The sequence below is a fragment of the Podarcis bocagei genome (assembly GCF_964188305.1).
Source record: "Podarcis bocagei genome assembly, chromosome: 11".
In the NCBI taxonomy this organism is placed as follows: Eukaryota; Metazoa; Chordata; class Lepidosauria; order Squamata; family Lacertidae; genus Podarcis; species Podarcis bocagei.
In genome coordinates this window covers 9,570,835-9,591,769 of record NC_138136.1, presented here as the reverse complement: position 1 = coordinate 9,591,769, position 20,935 = coordinate 9,570,835, and the positions used below count along the sequence as shown (strand labels likewise).

General features: G+C 42.6%; 1 protein-coding gene across 1 annotated transcript in view; it reads left to right on the top strand.

Moving 5' to 3' along the window:
- The window catches only part of LOC308597773 (cryptic protein-like), a 442,052-nt gene extending 422,855 nt beyond the window's left edge, over positions 1 to 19,197 (top strand). Inside the window, exons 5-10 of the mRNA XM_081213877.1 lie at positions 12,750 to 12,879; positions 13,763 to 13,812; positions 13,938 to 14,111; positions 15,895 to 16,009; positions 16,900 to 17,000; positions 18,428 to 19,197. Coding sequence (XP_081070003.1) covers positions 12,750 to 12,879; positions 13,763 to 13,812; positions 13,938 to 14,111; positions 15,895 to 16,009; positions 16,900 to 17,000; positions 18,428 to 18,549 — 692 coding nt within the window. The 3' untranslated portion in view covers positions 18,550 to 19,197. The remainder of the gene's footprint in view (positions 1 to 12,749; positions 12,880 to 13,762; positions 13,813 to 13,937; positions 14,112 to 15,894; positions 16,010 to 16,899; positions 17,001 to 18,427) is intronic.
- The last annotated feature ends 1,738 nt before the right edge of the window (positions 19,198 to 20,935 follow it).

The following is a 20,935-nucleotide window of genomic DNA, read 5'->3' as shown; positions in this document are numbered from 1 at the left end:
AGCGGTACCTATTTATCTACTTGTGCTGGTGTGCTTTCGAACTGCTAGGTTGGCAGGAGCTGAGACAGAGCAATGGGAACTCACCCCGTCGTGGGGATTCGAACTGCCAGCCTTTTGATCAGCAAGTCCAAGAGACTCAGTGCTTTAGACCACAGAGCCACCCACATCCGGGACCGGGCTGTGGCCTGGAGAAGCACACCACAAAAAGCAGTTGATGTTGCAAAATCAAGGAAGGTGCAGGAGATACAAGGTGGGGGCTTAGTCAGTAAAGGCAGTGGGGAACCATGGAAACCAGTCCAGCGTAAATGCTGCAAAACGGAGTTGCGTAGAAGAGATGCTGAGATTGTTCAAGGAGGAACACAGACCCTCCAAATGTCCCTATTTTCCAAATACAGGAAAATAGGGAGCCGGCGTACAGCTTCCGAGTCATGTGGCCAGCATGACTAAGCCGCTTCTGGCGAACCAGAGCAGCACACGGAAACGCCGTTTGCCTTCCCGCTGGAGCGGGACCTATTTATCTACTTGTACTTTGACGTGCTTTTGAACTGCTAGGTTGGCAGGAGCAGGGACCGAGTAACGGGAGCTCACTCCGTCGTGGGGATTCAAACCACCGACCTTCTGATCACCAAGTCCTAGGCTCTGTGGTTTAACCCATAGTGCCACCCACGTCCCTCACTTTTCCTTAGGACATCCCTATTTTCTTTGGATAAATGTTGGAGGATATGGAGTTGTCCGACCCCTGAGCCATCTGAACCCCTTTTTTAAAAGTTTTGTTACATTTTTATATAGTTGGAAGTCTCCCAGAGTGGCTGGGGCAACCCAGTCAGATGGGGTGTGTGTGTGTAAATAGTAAAATTATTATTATGGAATGGGACTTCCCTATTTGCATCAGAGAAATGTGGGAGAGTATGGGAACGGAGATAAATTGCTGGGCATTCATTAAGAGACACCTTCTTTAAACAAAACAAATAAGTGACCTTTGTGCTGAAGGACATTACAGTGACACAGCGGGGTGGGAAGAAGACAAGGTATTTGTGTGGTTCTGATGATGAATGGTGCAAGGAAAACTCATTCAAAAATTGGCTACACAAAGTCAACACAGTTATAGCAGAATGTCCTTCACACTACAAAACATTTTGGTTTAGACAAGCCTATCCATTTATATAGAATGTTGGCATCTGTTGTAATCAACATTTCTATTTTTTAAATGTTTTAAATTGACCTGTTTAACTGTTTTTATCAATCCTTTTATTTTTCAGTTAAATATGAGGGAAGAAAAGCAGCACGAAGCTATTCAGAAAGCATAAAATTTAAGGAGTTAGAAGAACGAGGACACTTGTCCTAAAATAAATAAATTGGTGACAATAGTGGAGCAAGTTTACCTCAGTATTTCACACCTTTCAAGTATGCAAGCCAAAGCTATGGACACAAAATGCTTCCAGGAATATTGCTTCATTCTGATATTACAATAAATAAATTCCTGTGGGTGAACAAAAGCAGCCAGCATAATCACAAATATTTTGGCACCAAAATAACTAGAAATCTTACTTAAGGACTTGGATGGTGTAGGTTTGTTGTTGTTTTCTTCACTTGGATCTGATGCCTTCAACAAGGGAGACAGGAAATTCTTCAGCAAATACCTCACCACAAAAGAGGACAAAAGCTGACACAACTTTGCATGAAAATCTGCACATCCTGTTAGATGCAAATTTAGAAAGAATGGCTATAATTTAAATAGACATCAAATACTTTTTACTATAGTGGGGAAGCCTGTGATCAGGTGACCTGTTTGCCTGATCAATCTGCTATCTGCTATGGAGTTGTTCTTGGGCAACTTCAGCACTCCTACTTTTCCTTCTCATGGCTCTTTATATAACAGCTGTTGGACCAGACAGCCCTTCAACTTTTCAGAGGGCCCTTCAAGTGGAGGACTGTCCTCTGTAAAATAGCACACATAAGGTCATTCTCTGTATCTTTGTAGAAAAGTAGGGCAAAATCGATGATGACAGTGTAGCAGAAGGAAAGGCAGTGATAGCAGTAGAAACTCTTCCTAACTGAGAGTCCCTACATGCATACAGCTGTGCTGGTTTTGACCTATGAAGCCTTAAATGGCTCAGGACCACAATATTCAAGGACCGCCTCTTTCCATATGAACCTACCTGGACCCTGATATCATCTTCTGAGGCCCTTCTTCAGGTGCCTCCTCCTCAAGAGGTCCGGAGGGTGGCAACAAGAGAACAGGGCCTTCTATGCAGTGGCTCCCCATCTGTGGGAAGTTCGCCTGGACCCTTCATTATACACCTTTAGGCTCCAGGCAAAAACGTTCCTTTTTAACCAGGCCTTTGGTTGATCTGATTTACATCCTTTGCCCTTATAAAATGGGGGTGGGGTGGGGTATTGGGTCGTTGTTTTTATTTTGATTATGTATTTTGGGGCTTTATCTTTTGATTTTATTCTGTGAACCGCCCTGAGACCTCCAGGTATGTTGTTGTTTAGTCGTTTAGTCGTGTCCGACTCTTCGTGACCCCATGGACCAGAGCACGCCAGGCACTTCTGTCTTCCACTGCCTCCCGCAGTTTGGTCAGACTCATGTTTGTAGCTTCGAGAACACTGTCCAACCATCTCCTCCTCTGTCGCCCCCTTCTCCTTGTGCCCTCCATCTTTCCCAACATCAGGGTCTTTTCCAGGGAGTCTTCTCTTCTCATGAGGTGGCCAAAGTATGGGAGCCTCAGCTTCAGGATCTGTCCTTCCAGTGAGCACTCAGGGCTGATTTCCTTCAGAATGGATAGGTTTGTTCTTCTTGCAGTCCATGGGACTCTTGAGAGTCTCCTCCAGCACCATAATTCAAAAGCATCAATTCTTCAGCGATCAGCCTTCTTTATGGTCCAGGTATAGGGTGGTATATAAATTCAATAAAAGAAGAGGAGGAGGAGGAGGAGGAGGAGGAGGAAGGGCTTTCAGACTTTGATTTCTTTATTTGCTGTTTGCATTTTTTCTCCAAGGAGTTCAAGGTGACATACATGGTTGTTCCTCTCCTCATTTAATCCCCACAACAACCTTGAGAGGTAGGTTCGGCTGAGAGGCACTGACAGGCCCAAGGTCACACAGTGAGCTTCACAGCCAAGTGAACCCTCATGTCCCAGGTCCTAGTCCAACACTCTAACCCAGGGGTCAGCAAGGTTTACCGGCCATGGGCCGGATCACTCCCACAGAAATTGTCCGTGGGCCGGACTGGTGCAGCGCAATGCAAGAAATTGCATCTGCACATGTCCGCGGTGCCGGAAATTGCTTCTGTGCATGCCCAGATGCCGAAAATCACGCCTGCGTAGAAGCAACTTTCAGCATCTGGACATACGCAGACACAATTTCTGGTATCTGTGCATGCACAGACACAATTTCTGGCGCTGCTCAGCGAGTCCCTGCGCCGCACTGGTTTAGCGCAGCACGGGGGGGACTTGCTGAGCATTCAGTTCAGTTGGGGGCTGGCTTGTTGGCTGGTAAAATGGTCTTCGTGGGCCGCATCCGGCCCATAGGCCGCACATTGCCGACCCCTGCTCTAACCACTACACTGCACTGCCTGTCTACTCACATAGAGGTAGGGGCAGCTGCAGCAGACATGTCTGAACAGTTCTCATAGTTGTGAATAATGATTCCTTCCTTCCTTTTTGTGTTTTTACAACAAGTTTGTACCACCCTCCATCCAATAAGAGAGACCTCACATTTAAATATTGGCAAGGAAGACACAGGTCTAGGTCTTGCCAGTCTACAAGGTCGGTGGCTCGAATTCCCATGACAGGGTGAGCTCCCGTTGCTCGGTCCCAGCTCCTGCCAACCTAGCAGTTCAAAAGCACAAAGTATAAGTAGATAAATAGGTACCACTCCGGTGGGAAGGTAAACGGCATTTCTGTGCACTGCTCTGGTTCGCCAGAAGCAGCTTAGTCATGCTGGCCACATGACCTGGAAGCTGTACGCCAGCTCCCTTGGCCAGTAAAGTGAGATGAACACCGCAACCCCAGAGTTGGCCACGACTGGACCTAATGGTCAGGGGTCCCTTTACCTTTACCTAAGGAAGACAGACTTCAGCAAGTTAAGAAAAATGTCTGGGTTGAACTAAACAGGTTTTGCTTAGTGTCTAAGATGTGGATGTCAGGCAAGCCTCCTTGGAACGGCTGTCCATATTCAGAGCAACACACCCAGAAAGGCTCTTCTTCTTGTTGCCACCCCCTTCCCATCTAGCCAGGGTGGCAATTACAGAAAGGGCACATGGGAGATGGATGCCATTCCTTAAGGTACCATAAGTTTCCTTTGAGTAATAATTGCAGGCAGTTGTGATAATCTGACCATTGCAACAGGGTTCCAGGGTTAATCGGCCACGCATGCAGCTTGGCTCGGTTTGCTCTGACAATCCTATTATGCTAAAACACTGCAAAAACAAAGAGGAAGGGTCGCTTCCAGTTTGCAGTGTTTAATCTTGCAGCACTGTAAATAAAGCTCGATTGAAATTTCCAGGGCCAGTTCCTTAATGTCTCCAGTCTTATCTTGCTTCTGATAAAGGTGGACGAGAGAGCCCGAGCAATCGCTTTCCGATGGACTTTCTTGACACCAAATATTGGAAGCCCTTCAGCAGTTTAGTGCCAAACTTTTTGCAGGCCAGTCAAGGGGAAACAGAAGCTCAGCGGTCTACATCTGTTGGTTTAATGCCTATACCATTTTTGGGTGCGTGCCATGAAAAGAAAGGAACAGAACGGGGCAACGTAGTAAGAAACATTTCCCAGTTGTTTTACGGTTGCCTTTCAGTTAAGTCAGCCTTCTGATCTTAGCAAATGGCATCAAGTGTGAAATTTCATCTATTACACACACACACACACTATTTTTAATATACCTGTAGGACTCGGAGTCTTTGTATTAGGAATATACCCAGGTCAGAAATAGCATTTAAATAAAGATTATCTCTCCTGAAAACTAATAACTGTGTTGTTTCCCTGTTTCTTCTGCCTTCAATTACAGTATTATGAGGGCAAATATTAAGCCTTGGATGCTGAGAGAGAGTTCTGGTTATTTTATATGTTTTTCTTCAGGGATTCTTCCCTTATCAAAGAGTGCGTTTTTAAGAAAGTTCATCACAAATGTAACATAGAAATATAAAAATATTTCATACAATAGAATAAATATATTAGTTGTAAGTGCAATGTTGATGTCTAATACACAATCACATCATCAGTCATTAACTAGGGCTAAATAATACTACAGTCCTGAGAGGAAAATAACCTGAGATTAATCATTCCCTAACTCATTTATTTCATCTGTGCTCTTGGCTCTTACACTTCCCCCCACAAAAGAGATGGATATACTGGGTGGTATGCAACTAGGTTTTACTTAGAGTAGATCTATTGAAATTAATGAACCTAACTTAGTCACGTTTATGTTTTACTCTGAGTAAAGCTTAGCTGAATACCAACCACAGAGTATTGCACTCTATTGGTTCAATATTAGAGAAACACACTCAATTTTTCTATAAAAAACTTTATCTCATTGTGTACCCTCTTTATGCAAACTGTAAGCAACCACAGAAAGTTTTGTATAAATTAGAAATTAATCTAAATATTGTATGGAGTACAGTGTCTTAATGTTCACAGTCACCTTACATTAGACAACCATATTGGCTATGGAACCAACTACCTGTCCCAAAGGATTTCTGGTGGTCGTCAAAACAAAATTAGGTTTTTTAAAACTCTGGTATGAACATAAGCATAATGAAGCCTGGAAAATCCCAACCATGCTTGCTCAGAAGCATGTCTCCTGATTCTAATAGGATTTACTTCTAAACAGCTATGCCATCCACAAATTCCTTTACAAGGTCAATAGTGTTATTAAAATTTTACAAAGGAACCAAAATTTTTTTTACAAAGGAACTAAAATGAGTCTTAAACATATCCTTTCTTAAGTTTATCCAGGCAATATAAAGTAATTTCTCTGGTATATATAAGTGATAGTCAAAACCTAAGAACGTCAAATATACAGAGGCAAAATGTAAGTGAAAGTGGATATTCATCTTGAATTGGGATTTCAAAAAAAGTGTTACCAAGTTTTGAAATGCAGCAGCTCTGCAGTGCTTTTGTAGAACATCTGAAGCAATGTTACCTAGACCCCTTAGTTATAATTAGCAGCCTTGTGCAAGTAGATAAATAGGTACCGCTCTGGCGGGAAGGTAAACGGCGTTTCCGTGCGCTACTCTGGCTCACCAGAAGCGGCTTAGTCATGCTGGCCACATGACCTGGAAGCTGTACGCTGGCTCCCTCAGCCAGTAAAACGAGATGAGCGCCACAACCCCAGAGTCGGCCATGACTGGACCTAATGGTCAGGGGTCCCTTTACCTTTTTATTTATATAAGTGAAGATACTGACTGAGAATTTCTTCCCTGGTTGTGAATACAGCAACCATTTTATGACCACAGCAGTACCTGTTGACCTGGAATGCAAAATATTAGTCTGTTAAAAAAAATAATTGTTAATTTGATGGCCGCTGACCTAGGATGAAATTACAGTGGTACCTTGGGTTACATACGCTTCAGGTTACAGACGCAGCTAACTCAGAAATAGTGCTTCAGGTTAAGAACTTTGCTTCAGGATGAGAACAGAAATCATGCTCCAGTGGCGCAGCAGCAGCAGGAGGCCCCATTAGCTAAAGTGGTGCTTCAGGTTAAGAACAGTTAAGAACGGACCTCCAGAATGAATTAAGTACTTAACCCGAGGTACCACTGTATTTGGAAGCAAGAATTATTAATTTTTGAGGGAGGGTTGGGTGGGTGATCCTGGAGGGAAGAAACCCAAGTGAGGCTTGGTCGAAAAGGTCAGCCTCTTTTCTTTGGCCTTAGCCCCACCCCCGGCCAGCCATCCATTGTCCTCCCTGGCCAAGGGCGGGTCAAAGGCCAACCCAAGCAGGTGGGAGGCACCTGCCCAGGTAAGCCCCCACTTGGTGCCGCAAACCCCGCCCACCTGTAGGGAAGGGAGGGCGGAAAATGTGGCAGTCACACATAGCTGTGCGTCTGTTATAGATATAAATTGGACAAAAACGAAAAAGAAGAGCCAGTCATTTTTATTTTTTAAAATCAAATTTAAGTGGAAATAATTCTAATGGAGAAAACTGCTGCAGAGGCATCTTGTAGTGCAAGGTGCATATTCTGGTCTTCAGTCACGGGTAGCTTGTTCATACTTTTAAAAATTTACAGTGCTGTACAGAGCTGTAGATAGCTGCTTCCAGATGATTTTGGCTTTTGCCATACTCTTCAGCTCGTATGGCCAAATGTCTGGGATGATGTTCATCAATATCTGGAGAGCCACAAGTTCCCTATTCTTGCTGTAGAGTAAAATACTAAAGTGGCTGATTTTTGTTCCACCAAGGGAAAACATCTGCATATCTGCATTTCCCCCCCTTGCGCAGTAAAAGGCAATTGGTTTTAGCAGTTTTATATTGTACAACACTTTCAACGTGTATATCAAATGACAGCATAAAATATGATAAATAAATAAATATTGACAGAGCCCCTCCGTTATGAAACGAGCATAGGAGTACGGGTAAATGCTATTTCCCATGTTCACTTACTTGAACAGGCTGAAATGATAACCACAATGTACTGGAGGTTTTAAAATGTGGAAGGCTACAAATATAGATCCCAGTGGAGGTGAACGTGAGCTGGAAGTGAAACTGAAGAAGCAAGCTAAGTCGATAACCATTTCTGGGCTACGAGAAAATCAGGCAAAACATCTGTTGAAAAACAAGACCAAGATGTATTTGAAGGAATAGGCAAACTGTCCTCTGAGTACAAAAGCAAAACTTACCAGACCAAATAGGTCTGTAATGCTGGTCCTTAGAAAGTTCCCAGGGCTTTAAAAACACAGGGAAGAGCGGAGAGGCCAACAGAATAAATGCATTCATTAGTACAGTAATACTGTAGTATATACCCCCAAAAAAATGTAGATAAAAAAGCTAGGACTATATGATGTTTAGTCGTTTAGATGTGTCTGACTCTTCGTGACCCCATGGACAGAGCACACAAGGCATTCCTGTCTTCCACTGCCTCCTGCAGTTTGGTCAAACTCATATTGGTAGCTTCGAGAACACTGTCCAACCATCTCGTCCTCCGTCGTCCCCTTCTCCTTGCGCCTTCAATCTTTCCCAACATCAGGATCTTTTCCAGGGAGTCTTCTCTGCTCATGAGGTGGCCAAAGTATTGGAGCCTCAGCTTCAGGATCTGTCCTTCCGGTGAGCACTCAGGGCCGATTTCCTTCAGAATGGATAGGATCTTCTTGCAGTCCATGGGACCCTCAAGAGTCTCCTCCAGCACCATAATTCAAAAACATCAATTCTTCGGCAATCAGCCTTCCTTATGGTCCAGCTCTCACTTCCATACATCACTACTGGGAAAACCATAGCTTTAACTATACGGACCTTTGTTGGCAAGGTGATGTCTCTGCTTTTGAAGATGCTGTCTAGGTTTGTCATTGCTTTTCTCCCAAGAAGCAGGCATCTTTGAATTTCGTGACTGCTGTCACCATCTGCAGTGATCATGGAGCCCAAAATATATACTGTATATATATGAAACTTATTTGCCTTACCCACTGAAAAATCTAAACAAATGAAGAGCAGAAGTGGCAGCAGCATGTCACGATTTATCTTGAGCCAACCAGGCCCTGGGGGCTGAGAGAAGGTACCCAGTGTAGTACCCAGTGCCAATCCATCACCAGGCTCAGGACTAGAGGAAGCCACACGGCAGCATTGCCACTACAGTCATACCTTGGAAGTCGAACAGAATCCATTCCGGAAGTCAGTTCAACTTCCAAAATGTTCAGAAACCAAGGTGTGGCTTCCAATTCGCTGCAGGAAGCTCCTGCAGCCAATCAGAAGCCATGGAAGCCGTGTTGGACATTTGGGCTCCAAAGAACGTTCGCAAACCGGAACACTCACTTCTGGGTTTGTGGCGTTCGGGAGCCAAAACGTTTGACACGCAAGGCGTTCAACTTCCGAGGTATGACTGTGTTTAGTCACGTGTCAAAAACTCAAAATGTATATGCCACTTTATTGCAATAACAACTCAAAGTGGTTTACACACACACACACACGTAAAATTATCAAGAAGCAAGTTTAAAGCAGGTGTTCCAAAACATTCAAAAGATAATGGTAATCAACAGGAAGCATAAAAAGATTAAATCACATGCCAGCATTCTGCTTGCCTTGATAGGCTTGTTTCAACAATGTTCTAAGCAGGAAAGAGCATTGCCAATAGGCAGAGATTTTTACAGTCATCATTTCCAGTAATCGTGAAATGAGTATAATGTAATCCCTGTAACAGTCACAGTTCTGCAGATCGAAGTGGCCATGATAAGGCAATCACACAATTAAACGGGTCCCAAGTTGTTGCTAATCCTAACCACCATGAACTTGGCCCGGGAGCAAATCAGCAAGGAGTGCAGATCTCTTGAGCAGAGGTGCTATTTTGCTGTCAGGGGCTTAATCCTGTCAGAACCTATACTGCAGCACTCTGTACTAATTTTATCTCCTGGATCAAGCAGGGATCCTACCCACCCACATTATTTCAACACAGTGGGGGGCGGGCTTTGAATGCCATTTCTCCAACACTGGAGTCATGCCAACAGAAGCCGCCATGCCAACATCAAGGGCAGGGAAAGAAGACAGCGCCTCACCCCAGGGCCGGATTTAGGTTTGATGAGGCCCTCAGCTACTGAAGGTAATGGGGCCCTTTATATGTCCAGCTGTCCTTTGTCAACAACAAATTGCCACTGTTTTCTGTGTTAAATATATGCTATATGATAATTTATGGACCTAATAGGTATCTAAAGCCATTTGCACATGTTGCCATGCGACCAGTCCATGCAGAATGTAGGCACCCTATACAGTGGTACCTCTGGTTGCGAACGGGATCCATTCCAGAGTCCCTTTCACAACCTGAAAGGAACACAACCCGTGTCTGCGCACGCATGGATCATGATTCACAGCTTCTGCGCATGCCCGTGATGTCATTTTGCGCATCGGTGCATGCGTGAGTGGCGAAACCATTATTTTAGTAACCCTTTCTGGTCCTTCCGGGTCGCCGCGGGACGCAACCTGAAAAAACATATCATGAAGCAAACGTAACATGAGGTATGACTGTATAAAGAAATGAGCAAACCAGTGATATTTTAGGGAGCAGGCTAGCAGGCGGGGCCCATTACTTACATCATAGGAGCCTACACAACAGAAAACACTGTTGCTGTATCATAGAATAGAATCATAGAATCATAGAGTTGGAAGAGACCACAAGGGCCATCGAGTCCAACCCCCCGCCAAGCAGGAAACACCATCACAGCACTCCTGACATATGGTTGTCAAGCCTCTGCTTAAAGACCTCCAAAGTAGGAGACTCCACCACACTCCTTGGAAGCAAATTCCACTGTCGAACAGCTCTTACTGTCAGGAAGTTCTTCCTAATGTTTAGGTGGAATCTTCTTTCTTGTAGTTTGGATCCATTGCTCCGTGTCCGCTTCTCTGGAGCAGCAGAAAACAACCTTTCTCCCTCCTCTATGTGACATCCTTTTATATATTTGAACATGGCTATCATATCACCCCTTAACCTCCTCTTCTCCAGGCTAAACATGCCCAGCTCCCTTAGCCGTTCCTCATAAGGCATCGTTTCCAGGCCTTTGACCATTTTGGTTGCCCTCCTCTCGACACGTTCCAGTCTGTCAGTGTCCTTCTTGAACTGTGGTGCCCAGAACTGGACACAGTACTCCAGGTGAGGTCTGACCAGAGCAGAATACAGTGGCACTATTATTTCCCTTGATCTAGATGCTATACTCCTATTGATGAGGCCCAGAATTGCATTGGCTTTTTTAGCTGCCGCGTCACACTGTTGGCTCATGTCAAGTTTATGGTCAACCAAGACTCCTAGATCCTTTTCACATGTACTGCTCTCAAGCCAGGTAGGTTTTATTTTGTTTGTTTGTTATCTTATATTTTGGAAATGTACATCCAGGTTTTTTCCTTTAATTTTTTGGGGAGATATAGCTTGTTTAGCTTAGATATAAATCCAGCACTGCCTGCATAACGGTTCCATTCATTTCGTGGAGTTTCCTTGACAAGCTGTTTCATGACTGGGTGGGTTTCAGAAACAGCTCCCTGTCTAGAGTCTTCTTAATCACTCTCCTTTTTATGACAGGCAGTGCTGTATAGTGGTTAGGATGTCAGGCTGGGATGTGGGAGACCCAGGGTTCAAATCTCCACTCAGCCATGAAGCTCCCTGAGAAACCTTGAGCCAGTTGTTTGTTTTTCAGCCTAAAGGTGGCTGTTGTGAGGGGGAAATGGAAGGGAGGAAAGCAGAATCTAAAGGAAAAGTGAAGTAAATAAGTCAATTTTTAAAATGCAGGTAAAAGCGAAAAGCTAAGTAACAACTTGGGATGCGGTTGGCGCTGTGGGTTAAACCACAGAGCCTAGGACTTGCTTATCAGAAGGTCGGCGGTTCGAATCCCGGCGATGGGGTGAGCTCCTGTTGCTCGGTCCCTGCTCCTGCCCACCTAGCAGTTCAAAAGCACCTCAAAGTGCAAGTAGATAAATAGGTACCACTCCAGTGGGAAGGTAAACGGCGTTTCCATGCACTGCTCTGGTTCGCCAGAAGCGGCTTAGTCATGCTGGCCACATGAACCAGAAGATGTACGCCGGCTCCCTCGGCCAATAAAGCGAGATGAGCACCGCAACCCCAGAGTCATCCACGACTGGACCTAATGGTCAGGGGTCCCTTTACCTTTAAGTAACAACTTACAAGTGACCTGTCCTCTTGCCAAGCTATCCTATATGTGGCCATCTTTCTCCATCTCTATGGTGGTAAGATGCAAAGGATGAAATATGACCTCTGTACCTTTAGCACTTGTGTAGAAGAGGGATAAGTTATAGCTTGCCAAAATCCTGCCTTCAATACCACTACTAAAGTCTTGGAGTCCCCCTTTTCAGTTTTGTGTCCGGTCACCGAATTCCAGTCTTTTGACCTCTCCCTTAAAAATAATATTTAAGCAAACAGAAAGAAAAACACAGAGTTGGGCAATGCCTTCAGCAGGACCAAGCTAAAAGGCACGGAAATGTGGTGTGCTTTAAACTCTACATCAGGCGAGATGCTACACAAGTTAAGGAGTGGAAGAAGAAGAAGAAGAAGAAGAAGAAGAAGAAGAAGAAGAAGAAGAAGAAGAAGAAGAAGAAGAAGAAGAAAGATTGAAGCTGGCTGTTATAGCCATAAAGTAGTAATAGTAATATATGATTTGTACCCTGCCCATCTGGCTGGGTTTCCCCAGCCACTCTGGGTGGCTTCCAACAAAGATTAAAAATACATTAAAGTCTTCTTATAGATAGTGTGCAATCCATATGCTAGACTCAATCTAATTCCCAAGTGATGAGATACCATGTTCACATTGATGATGTTGCAAAGCATTGCACCCACTAGGTGAAGACCAATGCTAAAGCAGATTCCTAGTGAAGAATCAACTTTACCGCCTGCTGTGCTTGTGAGTGACTTCTCCCCCTCCAGCCAGAAGTGTTTATGTATCTTCGGGGAGGGGTAGGAACCAGTCAGCTCAGAGAGATTAGAACTGATGGGTTGTACCTCTGCAAAGCATTTACCAGCAGAGGAGCTACTAGGAGCCGTATATTTGTCCTGTGATGCTCTAGGCTAGAGATACATACATATGCCCTTTTTTCTGTTGCTATAGTTACTCCTTCTATGTTTGGTGTACAGACAACTACACAGAACAGCCTAAAGAGCCCTCCCTTGGAAACTGCATTGGAACTAAAGGTCCTTTTAAAAAACGGCAGGAAAATGTATTGGAAACAAAACACCAGGTAAGTCTGCTTTTTTCCCTCTCCTATAACTGCCTTGACTTCAATGAGGCACCTTTTTAATCTTTGCATGCACAGAGGCAAATTCTAAACAAATTTTAGACACTCAAAAGCTTGCTATTTTGGCTCCAGCGAGAGTAAATGGTAATTGACAGAGCTGTAGAAGGCTTTACTAATTAGACTACAAATGTATTTAGGAAGCAGATGCCCTAGCGATATTATGAAAGAGAATGCAGCTGTTAAACTAGGATTCTATGGATGTGCAGGATAGCATCCTTCATTTGGCAACTGTGGTGGCTGAGCCATTCAGCTGCTTTACTCTAGTTTTTAAGAGTAAGATTTTCAGCTTGAAGTCTCATTGAATTTAGTTTTGACTTGCAGCACAGTACAAAAGCATGTCAACTCAGAAGTAAGTCCCGCTGAGTTCAATGGGGCTTACTCTTAGGTAGGCAGCAAAAGGATTGCAGCCTCACTCCTTAGTGGGTGATAGCCAACTAAGCCATTATTAGAGCAGAGCCATTGCAATCAATGCACTTAAGTGTTTTTAGTGGGTCTACTCTTGAGTATGACTTATGCCGATTGTCACGCAGTGTGTTTAGTATTGAATTCTTTACCTTACAATTAAGATGACATTCCTATGTACTGACTTACACCATGAGACATTTTATGGGATATCGTTTGAGTTTATTATGACATGAACCACTTTGGTATTTCTTGTTTGCAAAAGAAAAAAATAGCATGGAAACCTTTTTATTAAATAAAGTACCTGGGAGTCATGTCCCACTGAATTAAGTGGGATTTACTTCTGAGTAGACATGCCTTGGCATGTACCTTTCTCTCAAGCCCTTTTCTATATAAGCTATTTCTTCTGATTTTGCATTTCTAGGTTTATTTTAGCAGTGACTCTGGCCTTGCAAAGTATTCACTTTGGAAAAGGTGAGAAGCTCCCTCTTCTTCTGTCTATTTTTTTTTTGTCTCAACACTGTTAAATGTGTGCACTTTTTTAATAAAACACACAAACCTATATCATCTTATTTTTTTATCACCTTTTCTCCTATAAGGGTCCAGACACGAGCAAAGACAGGATGCTGGAGAAATTGCTGGTGCCACAGTCCCAAAGGATGACATCAAAGACCAACTCACCACATTAAATATCTTCAATGAGATGAACCAGAGTTATGAGAGCAGGAAACACCTCAATAAGCCAATAGTGCCTTTCATTGGTCTTACTGAAAGTAGGTAGCAATGTCATTTGCCATCTCTATATGCTGCCAAAACAATCATTATAAACAGCAGAGATGGCCTGCTGGATTCCAACTGGTCCCAGCCATCTGTATTTGCAGAAATAGCAGAGACAAAAAGTCTGGTATAGAGTTTTGAAATGTATATAGTCTTGAGCAAAGGAGGCCCAAACTCAAATCGCTCTGCCAACAAACTTCCTGGGAATGCAATCCCAGATATGTTTACCTGGAGGTAAAACCCATTGTGTTCAATGGGGCTTCTTTCTACCTAAGTGTTTTCAGGATTGCAGCCTAATTTTTAACCTATCCTAACTCACAGGGTTGTTGTGAGACTAAACTGAGGGACACCTCTAAAGCTCCTTGCAGGAAGGGTGGGATAAAAATGTAATAAATGCACATGTGTCCATTGGGAATCTGCTGTCAATTAACCCCAACCCTTGTGCCACATCTAATTTAATACTCAAATGTTCATGGGTGCCAATTCTGTGGAAATATTTCATGGTGGTTCAAGCAGTTTTTATGCTGTTGTATATCTGAACAGGATCTTAATAATAATAAATTATTAGTAATAATAATAATAATAATAATAATAATAATAATAATAATACCCCGTCCATCTGGCTGGGTTTCCCCAGCCACTCTGGGCAGCTTCCAACAAAATATTAAAAATACAATAAAACATCAAACATAAAAAGCTTCCCGAAACAGGGCTGCCTTCAGATGTCTTGTAAAAGTTGTGTAGTTCTTTATCTCCTTGACATCTGATGGGAGGGCGTTCCACATGGCAGGTGCCACTACAGAGAAGGCCCTCTGCCTGGTTCCCTGTAGCTTTGCTTCTCAAAGTGAGGGAACTGCCAGAAGGCCCTTGGCGCTGGACCACAGTGTTCCTACGGGGAAGTGCTGCAGTTCCCATGTAATATGTCTATGGCTTAGGTCAATCACTGAGCTATACTGAGCTATATCAGAAATACTCTTTCTACCCAGGGATAATAGAAGAGCGTGAGATGTTATTCTGCTATTAATGTCACATAAAAACAAGGCCATGTGCTTGTTAATTTTATTTCAGTTCATTGTTTTCAGCTAAACCGTGGGTAGGCAAACTAATGGCCGGGGGGGGGCAGATCCAGCCCAGTCGCCTTCTAAATCCAGCCCGCGGACGGTCCGGGAATCAGCATGTTTTTACATGAGCAGAATGTGTCCTTTTATTTAAAACGCATCTCTGGGTTGTTTGTGGGGCATAGGAATTCATTCATTTCCCCCCAAAAAATATAGTCCAGCCCCCCACAATGTCTGGGGGACAGTGGACCGCCCCCTGTTGAAAAAGTTTGCTGACCCCTGAGCTAAACTATAACCCATCAGAAATCTGCAAATCCAGGACCAGTCTTTGTTAGAGGGTCATAAGAAAAATCTGACTTTCATTCTTTTTGGCAAATGTCTGTCATGCTACTTTCAAAGAAAACCCATTTATTTAAGTGATGAGTGAGGTCTGCTTCTGGGAAAGTGGACTTATATGAAGTCCACAAGCTTCTTCAGCAGAGACATGCCAGGGGGTTGCTGCCTGGCCACTGAGTAATCCCTAGTAGTGTGCTTTTAATCCTTATCTAAACAAACTGGGCTTAACTGAGCAAACACTCTTAACAGGCAGCTAATTTTATTGTCCCCTCAAGGCCAATAAAAATCAGACCTTTGGCAGCCAGGGAGACTTGGTGGGGCAAGTGAGAATGTAGGTTCAAAGAGGGGCTGCTTCTTAGTAAACCGTGGAATTATTCACTTCCAGGTAAAACGCTGAAGCGGGATTGCTGTCAAAATGGAGGAACTTGCATCCTGGGCAGCTTCTGTGCATGCCCCCAACACTTCACTGGCAGATACTGTGAATATGATCAAAGAAAGAGGTAAGGAAACTGACTGGGAGACATGAGTTCCTGGAGAGATGTAGTTTGCTTATAATTTGGGTCAATTGGTGGAAAAAAAAGACCAGTGAATTCAATGGAAAAGCTTTTGATGCAGCAGACACAGAGGAGGGGAGGCAATTTTTGCCTACAGTGGTACCTCTGTTTTTTTTAAAAAAAATAATATTTATTAGGATTTTACAAATTACAACAAACACAACAAAACACACAAACACAAACAAAAACAAAGAACAAGCATAGTTTCAAAACCTTAATTTCTTAAATCCTACTTCAGCGACCTCCTCATACCTCCCCTTTCTGCATTCCCATTTCAATAATTTAGTTCAGCAAATCCTTACCCTTAATTTCATCTAATTGTCATCCTCTCTTTTCTTTTAACTTAATCTTTACAGCTGTACTCCCTTTAGTACAGTGGTACCTCTGGTTAAGTACTTAATTCGTTCCGGAGGTCTGTTCTTAACCTGAAACTGTTCTTAACCTGAAGCACCACCATTAATGGGGCCTCCTGCTGCCGCCACGCCGCCAGAGCATAATTTCTGTTCTCATCCTGAAGTAAAGTTCTTAACCTGAAGCACTATTTCTGGGTTAGCGGAGTCTGTAACCTGAAGTGTATGTAACCTGAAGCGTATGTAACCTGAGGTACCACTGTATTTACCTTCGTACTGCTCACTGGAGGCTGGTGCTCTTTGGCATGATTAGGATGGAAGACAGAGCAGGATTTCTAAACTATAATTGGTTATTCTTTTATGTTACGTTTTCTGTGGACTGCTGGCCTGGGTTTAAGTTTTTCCTATACTGCTGTTTTAACGATGGTGATGATGATAACATGTCAATATTAATTAATTCTGAACCTTCTGATCTGTCCTTGGCAGCAACTGTGGCGTGTTCAAACATGGACAGTGGATACGAAAGAGTTGCCATCTTTGTCGGTGTGCTTTTGGTGAACTGCACTGTCTATCTCCGCGAAACTGTGGTAAGATGAAACTTCAATCTATTGTTTTGCTAATTTGCTATATATTGATGGTCCTTCATCATTCTGACTTGTCACCAGTGAGCTTCCATTTTATTTACCTTTCCAGAAGGTTCCTTGTTTCTGAGAGCTTAGCAACAAAGGTTATTTCAATGTAGCTTCCTTTCTCCAAGCTATTTGAAAGACTTCCAAATAAAATGTCACAACATACCATAACACTAGGGAACTTTCCCCTATTTCTAGTTTTAAATTTTCCTATCCCTCCAGCTGAATATTTGATGGAAGCAAAAAATAAGACTCAAAAGTTTTCTTGCCAACAAAATACAGTGGTACCTCGGGTTACATACGCTTCAGGTTACATACACTTCAGGTTACAGACTCCACTAACCTAGAAATAGTGCTTCAGGTTAAGAACTTTGCTTCAGGATGAGAACAGAAATTGTGCTCCGGCAGTGCAGCGGCAGCAGGCGGCCCCATTAACTAAAGTGGTGCTTCAGGTTAAGAACAGACTTCTGGAACGAATTAAGTACTTAACCCAAGGTACCACTGTATAGGCATGTAGAGCAATTTAAGGAATGGGCCGTGTTGGAGTAGTTCAGATTAAATTTTATCATAATGATCCCTTCTGGCCTCAGAAATCTATGAAAGCCAGTCAGTTATGTATATCTGTTATTTAAATGTCTTATCTTAACAAAGTTCATTGAGCAATTAGGCTATATCAGGAACTAACTCCACACTTGCTTGACTGCTAGTTATATGTAAAATATATGCTAAAAGAGTGATCCTTAATGCATCCCCCACTAAATAATGATTCTCCCAGTTCAATTAAGTACATTGTAAGGAGCAGGAGTTCAACAGAAGAGGTTATTTCGGGGAAGAACTTCCTCAGTTGAATTTCTGTCTGTCCTGAGGCTGTTAAAAGTACAGGACTGTCTCCAGCATTATCTAGCTTGGGAACTTTAGTCCAGCACCTCCATTCTTAATGCCTTTATTTTGAAAGGCAGCCCCACTAATCAGAGTGTTCAGTATTTTTTCCTCCCTATAAATGGTTTAGGAAAGAGTATGGCTTTAAACTTAGAAGTTCCAGTGTAATATATGTGATCCTTGTAGGTTTGGGGTATTAATCTGTTTATTTCCTTTACTTGTGAGAAAAGGGTTAAAAATAAAAGGCATTCTATTAACTTCCTTGTGGTTTGTATTTACATTTGATTATGCTGTGATTAATGCCTGCAAGAGCTGATAAGTTGGCTCACAAAGAGGTCCGCATTTGCACCTCTCAGCTGAGAATGGGATCTGTGATTGGCTTCCAACAGATGTTAGCTTTAGCTTAAGTACTTGCAAAGAAGCAGAGGAAATTGCACAATCTGTTGAAATTCTTTGCGGAGAGGTCCCCCTGTTAACAAACTAACCATTTCTATTTTGTTTCTCAGCTGTAAGCGAGGAAGAGGAATGGATCCATTTACTTTCAAACGGCCAAAGATTAAAGAAAACAATGGGCTGCTTCTTCCTAGGCTGTTTCTTTGCACTCTGTGGACTGCTCTACCTGTTGTGAAAACTCTTTTAAGACTGGTATTCATAACCATGATTGGCCTTATGATGATGATGCTTGCCCTTCAAAAGAAGGAAGACTAAACGCTGAAACAAAGGACAGTGCTATATATAAAATTTATAGTGCCTGTTGTTGTTTTAAACTCCCTGTTCAACTTTCACAGTAAACTCAGCAAACCTCACTTCTGCAGTGTCCACAGAAATTTGCTCAAGAAATAAAAAGGGGCTGATAATTAACATTTTTGTTTTCAGGGATCAGGAACCTGCAGCTTTCCAGATACTGTTGGAACCCAACAATATCTGGAAGGCTGTAGGTTTCCCATCCTGATGTCAGTCAGATTGCTAAATCTAAAAAGGACATGCTGCTTTGACTCAGAAGGACTGGGACTGGTTGTTGCACTAGGCCCTAAAATTGGTCTCAAAAGTCCTGTTCTGAGCATCTCAGAAGAACCAGTGAGATGCTGGAATAGCTAGTCATAAAGTTATCCCTTGTGAAGTGCAAGCCCTACAGTGGCTAACGACTGCTTCAAAGATTAGCCCCAGTATTAAACTAGTGTTTGTTAATGAAAAAGCACTATAATGCATTAATGCCGATTTTTGTTAACTTCTGTTTAAATCTGATTTAAGCAGTTCTTTATTCTGAAGTGTTGACTCTTCCAGTGGAAGAAAAATGTATTTTCTATGGCTTAGGTGCTGGAAACAGTAAATGTTGTGTATATTCTGGAACTTTCTTTTCCTTGAAAGGGTAAAATAAAACTTATGGAACATTAATGAACCAATCTATTTTCAGTACTCATTGCGTTTGCATGTGTTCAGTCATACGTCAGTTCTGTCCCATTTCCCCATTAAATGAAACTTGAAACTCTGCATGAAAACTTGAATTCTAATTGCATTTTGAGACATCGTTTTGAGCTGCGAATTGCGTTGGAACATTTGGGAACTGCAAAAGCCAGCGGGTAGCTGAAATCTACAGGCTAGTGAGGTCAGTTCCTATCAGCATCCACAGACTCTTCAAGCATCCTGAGTTAGGGCAAATTTGCATCGCTGCTTTTGAAGGCTTCCTTCAATCCATTCCAAACTGCCATTCCTTTTCCACACAGATCGCGCAAGCAGACAGTATATCAGTCCAATGCACCAGCTAACTATAAACTCAAAATCCCATGCTAAGCATATTTATTTGTAATAAATAAAAAAATAAATATGCTTCGCATGGGATGCATGAGAAAATCCACATCATCCGTTCCTTGCAGGCAATTTCCAATAAATGAGCAGTTTTGTCGTGTTTTAATGTTGCCCATTTTATATGCCACACTTCAACAAACTTTCCGGGTGGCTTATATTATTGGAACTACAGAAGCCTTGAACATCCATTTGATTTCTCCTTTCAATTTAAACATCAGCCAGTGTGGGCACAAGCACAGACTTTTGGTGGCAGAGGGCTTAATTCACTGAAATTTGCTAACCTTGAATAACCTATAGAACACATTGTTATCAAGCTGTGAAATTCTCTTGTTTTTTACAGTCCTTCCCATAATCTGGAGAAAATACTCGTATATGATTTTTGGGCTATGTACAGTGAAACTCTTTAATTATATTAGATACTCTCACTTGGCCTCTCTTTAATTATATTGGATACTCTCACTTGGCCTTTACTTGAAATTTGTTTTTAAACTCCTGGAAGATGTATTTGTAAAAGGCAGACTTGAGCCTGTTAATGTGCACAGTGTGTTTTGCATCTGTAGTTGATCTGTCAAGGAATTTCTTGTTTTGAGATTTACCTCAAGATAGCTGTCATTTTCCCTCTGACCACAGCCAGACACATTGATATAATCTTTCCTTCCCTCTAGAAATTAGCCAAGTTACACTACTGTTGCCCTTTGTCGAGGGAAAAGCTATTGGTTTGCCCTGCAACCGTTGTTTATAGGGAAGCAGACATCTTGGCACCCGTGTCACTACTAGGCGCCTGGTTAGGCATGAATGCATGAGGATGCAGCAATAGAGGGAATAAATGAAATATTTAGAGTACGTTGATTTAGTTCTCTTCTTCCCCACCCCACGATCAGTTTATAACACAATTAACGTGCTTTTGTTGATTTATTTATTGATTGCTGTCTGTGCACAGCTTCCCTCAAGGCTGCATTTCTGCTGTGAGGATATATCCTTTTATGAGCGCTCAAAACAATATATTTTGTCCCCAGGGGAGGAAGGATGAGAATGCAAGGGATGCTCACTGTAACAGCCTCATGGGGAAAGAATAGGCTCACTTATTTAGAAGAAGAAGAAGAAACATTGTTACCTCATAAAGAGATACTGTGCCTCAAGAGTATCCCTTATGTGTAAATTGGTCCTATTGTTTTCAATGGGGCTTACTCCCAGGAAAGTAAAGTAAA